Source organism: Ipomoea nil, unplaced genomic scaffold, assembly GCF_001879475.1.
Source record: "Ipomoea nil cultivar Tokyo-kokei standard unplaced genomic scaffold, Asagao_1.1 scaffold0794, whole genome shotgun sequence".
Classification (NCBI taxonomy): Eukaryota; Viridiplantae; Streptophyta; class Magnoliopsida; order Solanales; family Convolvulaceae; genus Ipomoea; species Ipomoea nil.
The window spans coordinates 246,396-255,044 of NW_017617222.1; the positions used below are offsets into that span (position 1 = coordinate 246,396).

The 8,649-nt window shown below is 37.8% G+C and overlaps 1 protein-coding gene across 1 annotated transcript; it reads left to right on the forward strand.

Annotated features, from left to right (window-relative positions):
- Nucleotides 1-5,732: 5,732 nt before the first annotated feature.
- Nucleotides 5,733-7,306, forward strand: LOC109177101. The gene is made up of 4 exons (XM_019326409.1): nt 5,733-5,826; nt 6,183-6,430; nt 6,737-6,760; nt 6,878-7,306. The coding sequence occupies exons 1-4, from the start codon at nt 5,733-5,735 to the stop codon at nt 7,304-7,306; spliced, it is 795 nt and encodes a 264-aa protein (XP_019181954.1).
- Nucleotides 7,307-8,649: the final 1,343 nt, after the last annotated feature.

The following is an 8,649-nucleotide window of genomic DNA, read 5'->3' on the forward strand; positions in this document are numbered from 1 at the left end:
GCTCTCCTATGCTCCATTCATGATGAGATGTGGGACGTCATAACAACCGGACCAATCACAATCATGATGGCGAATACTCAAGCAGCCGCACAGGGTGCAAGAGCTCCACAGATGATAACAAAACCAAAAGACCAGTACTCCTCAGAAGATAGAGCAAGAGCGAATCTGGACAATGTAGCAAGAAACATTCTCTACAACTCTCTAGATGATTCCCTGTTTCCAAGAGTCCGAAAATGCAAGAATGCTATGGAAGTGTGGAATGTCCTAATGAGATTGGGAGAAGGAGACGAGCAAGAAAAGGACAACAAGCTGACAATGGCTATGAAAAAATTCGAAGATTTCAAAATGCTGCCAAATGAATCAATCTTGGATATGGAACTCAGATTCACCAGACTGATGGGCGATTTATCAGATCTTGGAAAAGAACTTACTGAGAAGGAAATGAATCTGAAGATCCTTCGTGGTCTACCTAAATCATGGGAAATGAAGGTTATTGCAATGAGGGATAGTCGAGACATGAAAACGACAAGCACTGCCAAAATTTTCAGTGATCTCAAGGCTTATGAGTTCGAACATGAACCAAAAGATGCCGAAGATTCAGAAACAAGAAATATTGCTCTCATGGCAAATCAATCAGCATCAACATCCAACAGGTCGAAATCTAACTGTTGTGAATTTTTATCTGATGAACAATATGCACTATTTGTCAGGAAAATGAAAAGATTCATGAGAAAGAACAACTTTCAAGATCCACAACGTTCGGGCCACCGAAAGAAGCAAGAGAACATTCCTCAAACCTCAAAATCTGAAACCATGGACTCTCAGCTATTATGCTATAATTGCCGAAAGCCAGGACACTTCAAGGCAAACTGTCCACATCCCATAGTAAGCAAACATCAAGATAACAATACTACCACAAGCCCCTCAAAGGAGACTGGAGAAAGATATAAAAGAAGCGACAAACCTGAATCTTCAAACTCCAGAAAGGAAGGAAGAAGGAAGGCAATGTTAGTAAACGAAACTTCTGACACAGTCGCAACCGAAAGTAGCTCCTCAAGTTCTAGCTCAGAAGACGAAAGCACTGATGAGGAGAAAGGACTGCTGTGCCTATTCAGTCAAGAGTCAGACGAACTATGTCTCATGGCAAATGAAGACGAGGTAAATTGTCATTCATCCTCTTGTTATTCAGCTGAGTCAAGTTCAGTGAGAAGTTTTACCTCAAATGAATCTGTCACCGAAATGATGATGAGGTTCAATGTGATAAATAGCACTTACTCGAAACTCAAGGAGAAGAACTCTCGGCTTAGGCTTAGCTATAATGAACTAAAGCAAGTTCGTATTGAGAACAATATGCTAGTCATTGCTAAGGAGCAGCTTGAGAAAGATGTTCTCGCTCTAAAGGAGCTGTGCACAACAAAAGAAAAGAGAGAGCAAGAACTGCTTGAAGTTTTGGATAAATTCAATAATTCATCCAACCTAATGGATAGAATGTTGAATGAATCCAGACTGCCCGGGGAAAGAACTGGAATTGGTTTTAACCCCAGCTCCTCTTCACAAGTCGAATTGAACAAATCCACGAATGCATATTCACACGAAAGCTTCGAGGCCGCATTTGTTCAAGGACCCACCCAGGTGTCTGAGCCTATGATGGTAGTTAACATTGTCAAAACACCACAATCAACAAGCCAACCGAAAGGTACGGCTGTACAACGAATTGTGGAATCTGGAAAGAAGAAATCTAGTAATGGCAACCCTAGACAAATCTATGTCAAAAGGAATGGACCAAATGGCAATAAACAAAGTCCACGCCATAAAAAGGGTCAGCCTAACTGGAACACTCAATCCAACAAAAAGACGAATAGTAACCAGAGGCAATATCGTCCGAAATTCACACGAAAGAATCCTGCACAAGGAATCTCAAGAAGCGGACAAATCAGACAACCCGAAAGATCCTTCAAAAGATCTGGGTATGGCAATGGATGGACTGGGCCATCAGAAGAAGATTGGTTTGATTATCCAGAACCTCTTCCAAGAGCAGTATTTGAAATGGTTCATCTGCGTAAACAGACCAATCATCTCAAGCATTATGAAAATCTTCCTCAGGAAGATCAACGTAAGAAATATAATGCTAAAGTCTTTGCCAGCTAAATGGGTACCTAAAAACACATAATCTTTGATGCAGGAAAAACAGGTCATATGGTATATTGATAGTGGATGCTCAAGACATATGACTGGTGACAAAACAATGTTGAGCAACTTTAAAGAATTTGATGGACCCAAAGTTATCTTTGGAGGTGAAAATAGTGGCAAAACTCGTGGAAAAGGGGACATCATCAACAAGGGAATAACAATTCAAGATGTCTCTTATGTTGAAGGACTGAAGTTCAATCTTCTAAGCACAAGTCAATTTTGTGACAGAGGATACAAAGTAGAATTTCTCAAAGACAAATGCAAAATCGTGAACACGAAAGATAACAAGACAGCTTTAACAGGGCAACGAAAGAAGAATATGTATGTATTATCTTTAAATTCTTCTAATGCTAACGTTTGTCTTGTAGCCAAAAGTAATGCAGATCTCAATCAAGAATGGCACAACAAACTAAGTCATCTGAACTTGAAGACGATAAACAAGCTTGCCAAGAGGAATCTCGTAAGAGGACTACCCGAAGCATCTTACATGAAAGATAAAATATGTGAGGCATGTCAAAAAGGAAAACAATTCAAGTCATCCTTTAAGTCAAAAGATATAGATACAAAGTCCCGACCTCTAAGCCTTCTACATATGGACCTCTTTGGACCAGTTGATCCAGCAAGTTTGAGTGGAAGAAAATATACTCTTGTTATAGTAGATGACTACACGAGATATACATGGGTGCTCTTCTTGAAAAAGAAGAATGAAACAGTTGCTACCCTCTATGCTACTATTAGTAACTCAATTGGACATGACACACTACCAATATGAATGAAGAGGATATGTACAAGATGAAGACAATGACAATATGTACCGAAGATATGAAGACAATAGCAATGCTACCCAAAAAAAAAAAAAAAAAAAAAAAAAAAAAAAAAAAAAAAAAAGACTTAGAGAAATTTCACCAAAAGTAATATTTATTTAGATTATCATTTTTAGACTAAGTATTTAGACTAGCGTTTTTACAAAGTTGCAAACAATTGTTTTAGTGACAATTATAATCAATCTCGACTATATTATCTTGCATTCGTAAATTTAGAATTACCCATTTAAATAAGCAAATTCAACATTCAATTACCTATACATGAACATCTCAATCGTTATGCCATGGAACCGTGTTCACCATTCATGGTGAACACGGTCCCAACGATAACGGTGCACCGTTACCTTTTTTTTTTTTTTTTTCTTAATTAACCGCGCAATTTTTCTTCTTCATTTTAACATTTCGCGGTTTCACTTCCTCTTCGCGCAAGTTTCTTCAACATTCATAAATTATGAATGTGCAGTTATGAAATTATGAATTTTCTTTTATGAAATTATGAATTTTCTGTTATGAGATTATGAATTTTCTGGTATGCGATTATGAATTTTCTGTTATGAAATTATGAATTTTCTGTTATGAGACTATGAATTTACAGAAAATTCATAATTACATAACTCTAAATTCATAATCTCATAACAGAAAATTCATAATTTAATAAATGTTTTTCTTTTATGCGATTATGAATTTTCTGTTATGAGATTATGAATTTATAGTACATTCATAATCTCATAACAGAAAATTCATAATCTGAACAAACGCGCGCCGTTAACAGTACATTATCTATTTTCTTTTTTCGTAAAAACGACACCGTTTGGACCCGTGTTCACCATTCATGGTGAACACGTTTCCAGGGCATAATTTGCGTGAACATTTCCAATATAATCTAGCATTGATATACTTTGAAGTACTTATTTAAAAATAAACATTGACATTATCTCAATCGCGCAATGCGCATGAAAAAACTAATATCTGTATAAGTGCTTATTTTGGTTTTTGGTCGTACATACAGCCAACTCCCTCTCTTTTTTCTCTTTTTGTTTTTCTTTTTTTGCTTAAAAAATGGAGGTGATGGGATGAATGAAGTGAAGTTGGTGGCTTGCTGCTCATTCACGTTCTCACAATTCAGTTATTCAAAGTCAGTATTGGGAGGCGCCAGATCACAAACTTGTGACACCGGCCACATGAACCTTCCAAACTCTTCAATTTTTTACTATTAGTTTCAATTCATTAAAATGTCCACATTCAGTGAATAGTACAAATAACAAATTCATGCTAATAGGAATAAAGTTCATTTCCTTGTATATGGTATTCATAGATCTAACTATAGATAATACCCACAATGGTTAATATCTTACAGATCAGAGGAGATCAGCTTCTCAGCCCTAGACCGTTTAAACAACGACCCATGCCAGAATTATCCAAAAAGTAGTTTTGTTAAGCGTGCGGATCAAATCATTTTTCACCATTGAATTACGACACAAGAGGCTACTCATCAAACCATTGGTTCGTACCGCTTTGATACCAACTTGTAACACCCCCAAATTCACACTTACGAGCTTAGTATAAATCATGCATTAAGGATAAAGATAAAGGCATAAATGCTGGATTAAGATAGTCAAATCCATACTCTAACATTAAGGGGAATGTTACTGCCCCAGCCACCCACACTAGGACGACTACAAGACTAAACTTACTAGAATCAATACTCAACATCCAACAAAATAAGGGTTCACAGACCCAGGTGTCCTAGCACTAACAAAATAGATAGGTAGTCTAGCGCTACATCAAAACTAACCCACAACTATCCAAAATACTTGTCATAGATAAATAGGGTAACAAAGCCTACATACTAGGAACTAGAGATAAGAGATACTATCTATCTAGCTCCTCAAGGCGCGCTCTCAACAAACATTACTCCATACCTGAAAGGGGTTATCAAGAAAAACAATGAAAACAACATGTTAGCATATAATGCTAAGTATAAGACCAGTCAACCCCGTAACATAGGTTATAGGTATAGATATATAGATTTGGAAAATAGTTTGTTAGGTACCGTATTTCCTTTGCATTCATAAGAGGTTTCAAAGAATCATAGTAAGAGGTATCTCAAATAGATATGTAAATCATTTATATCAATATTCTCACCCTCAAGAGAAATAGGATATCATAGTAATAATACTGGAGGAATCTCATATCAGTCCCATCTGTATCATCATAATCTCAATCATTCACATCTGTCTCATCATAACAGTAGGGAGGTAGGAACTTCATCATAAAGCTATTCACAGTAGAGTAAAGACTGGTCAGTTACATGGGGTCTCTATGGCTAGGGGAGCCCCAATTATTTCAAACCTATGTTTTGCGGACGATTGTTATATTTTTTGTAGAGCCTCCCAACTCGAGAGCACAGTTCTAAAAGGAATTATTGAGTCCTTTTTTTCTGGCCTCTGGGCAGTCTGTTAATATAGCAAAGTCTACTATTTCTTTTAGTAGAAATGTTCCAGTGGAAGTTAGGGGGGTTGTTTGTGAAGAGCTGCAGATGAGGGAAGGCAGTTTGAGTGGGAATTATTTGGGCTTACCATCTCTGATTGGGCGAAACAAAAGGGAAATCCTGGGATTTATAAGAAATAAGGTGGTGGGTAGAATTAAGAGTTTCTCTCAAGAGTCGGCTGGGAGATCTTATTGAAAAATGTCATTCAAGTCATCCCATCTTATGCAATGAGTGTGTTTCTTCTGCCTATTGAGATGGATAGAGAGATTGAGATAATCATGAATGCCTACTGGTGGGGTTGTGAAGGGGAGAGGAGTAGGGGTATAAGGTGGAAGAGGTGGGAATCATTGTGTTTACCAAAGAAGTGGGGGGAATGGGATTCCGGAGAATTAGAGAGTTCAATATTGCCCTATTAGGGAAGCAAGCTTGGAGGTTAATTCAATTTCCTGAGTCCCTATTTGCTAGAGTTTATAAAGCCCGATATTATCCTACCCATTCTTTCTTTGATACTAAATTATGGGATAACCCTTCGTTCACCTAGCGAAGCATTTTGGAGTCCCAAAGTGTCCTAAGAGAGGGGTTGCGGTGGAGAGTGGGGGATGGAGCTTCAATTAAAGTTTGGGGGGATCCTTGGCTACCTAATATTGATTGTCCTTTTATTCAAACTCCCTTGACAGATTCCTTAAGGGAAGCTAAGGTGGATAACCTCCTCAACATGGAGAAATATGATTGGGATTGTGAGATTCTAGATGATCTGTTTGTGCAAGAGGATGTGTCTTTGATCAAGAGCATTCCTATTCCTACTTCACACCATGAGGACAGACTAATATGGGTGAATGAAGAAAATGGTGTTTATACTGTTAAGAGTTGCTATAGGAAGTTGCAGATCCCTTTACAGAATCAACAACCTCCATTCTGGACTGATGTATGGAAGATGAAGTTGCCTCCTAAGATCAAATCTTTTGCTTAGCACTTGTGTTCGAATTCTCTTCCCACTACTGATCTATTGAGAGCGAGATATGTTGACATTCCAGCCTTGTGTTAGTTATGTGCTTCTGATGATGAATTTGCTTTTCACTTGTTTGTTGTTTGCCCTATTGCTAGACAGTGTTGGGGCCTGTTGGGAAGAGTTAACTATTGGGGCTGCCAAGGCTTTATGGATTGGTTGGAGACTCAATTCACATCATAGCCTAAGGATCACTTATGTCTTCTCATATCTGTCTGTTGGAAGTTATGGGAGGCAAAGAATGAGAAGGTATGGAATCAGGTGGTCATTCCAGCTTATGCTATAGTTAAGGGCACTCAAATCGTTTTGCGTGAATGATTGGAGGTCAGTTCTGCCTAGGACTCCTGATTGAATGTATCTGCTCAGGTTACAAACTGGATCAAACCTCCCTTGGGTTGGAAGAAGCTTAATGTGGATGCAGCCTTTGACTCCACTCATAGGAAGATGGGATTTGGCCTATTCCTAAGAGATGCAAATGGGTGCTTTGTTGCTGCAAGAAAAATCCCTTGGCATGGTTTATTTAGATCCGATGAAGCTGAAGTAATGGGTGTAAAGGAGGCACTAAAGTGGCTGAAGGAGCTCAATGTGGATTGTGTGGAAGTAGAGATGGATGCACCGAAGGTGATTACTGGATTACAAAGCTGCAAAGTGTTTACATCTTTTGACCTTATCCTTGATGATATTAGGAAACTAGCTAATGACTTTGTCAATCTTAGCTTTTTATTTGCTAAACGGTCTGCGAACAGGATCGCCTACTTCCTTGCTTGGGAGACTGTAATACCCCCTTTTTCTTAACTTAAAAATGTAGAATAAACAATCTAAAAAGACGAAAACAGCATAAATAAAGACTAAAAAGGATATATAAATCCAAAATTAACATCCAAAAGAGAGTGTCACCGCCACAGTTACCCACTCTCGAGTAATTGCACATGCTAATCAACTAACGAACTAATCAGAATCAAAAGGTATCACTATAAATCAGGCCATGATTCGGCCATTAAATGTGAACGAATAAAGGGGAAATAGTGGAGATAATCTTGCATGGAGGAGACAGATACTTTCTAGTATTCGAGCAAGCGGGCTCAATGCTGGAAAGTAAGGGACTAGTTGATGGGGTGTAGACCCAATTTGCTTAGGGCCTGAGAGGGAAAAGAGAATATGGGTCGAAGATTGGGCTCACAGCGATTGGCCCCAAAGAGGGGATGAAGGGAATAAGCGACATGGGCCATGAGCAGGCCTAGAGAAAGACTAGGCCAAAGCCGAGTCCAGGGAGTCGGCGCGAGCAGATAGTCGGCACAGACAAGGGTCGGCCCAGTAGGTGACCGTTGTCATTAACGGGCCGCCTTTAATGCTCGGTCAACCAGGCCATTGGGAATACCTAGTAACGGCAGCCCAACGCCCCTTAGCCTTAATAGGCCCCTTTATGTCACTTTAATGCTTATATTTAAACTAGCGAGGGAGGCTACCTATAAATAGGCCCCCTTGAAGAATGTAAAACGGAGCTTCTTCGGGCAGAGAGTCGCTAGAAAGTGCAAATAAAAATACCAGATTAATAGTAATTATCTCTTTTTTAGTAGCATTATCTTTACAATGAATCCACCAACTACAGTTGTGTTGGACCTCCTTGGGCTCAAAAACCCTAAAACCAACACAACGCATCTGTAATAAAATATTTATATACATTAAGTTTTAATTTAATTTTATGAAAATAGAGAATGAGTTTAATTAATTAACCTACTATAATGTAAATTGTAGATTTAGTTTAATTTTTACGAACATTAAGGTTAATGTTTATGGACGTATAGAATACATATTATGAATATATTACAAGTTGAATGTTATTTAAACATGATGTCTTAGTAGTAAAATGTTTATGTATATTACATTTTATTTTTATGAACATAGAGAATTAAAATTATGAACCTACTATATAGTAAATTGAAATATACATGATATACATTTAGTTTAGTATTTATAGAACGTAAACAACAAATTATGTGTCTATAGAGCTGTCAAAATGGCTTGGGTAATATTATAAAATATTATTAATAATAAATAAGACTTGAATCTTTAACCTTTCATCTATATCTATACTATATATAATAACATAATCTTGGAATTTTAACTTCCCGCCCAAT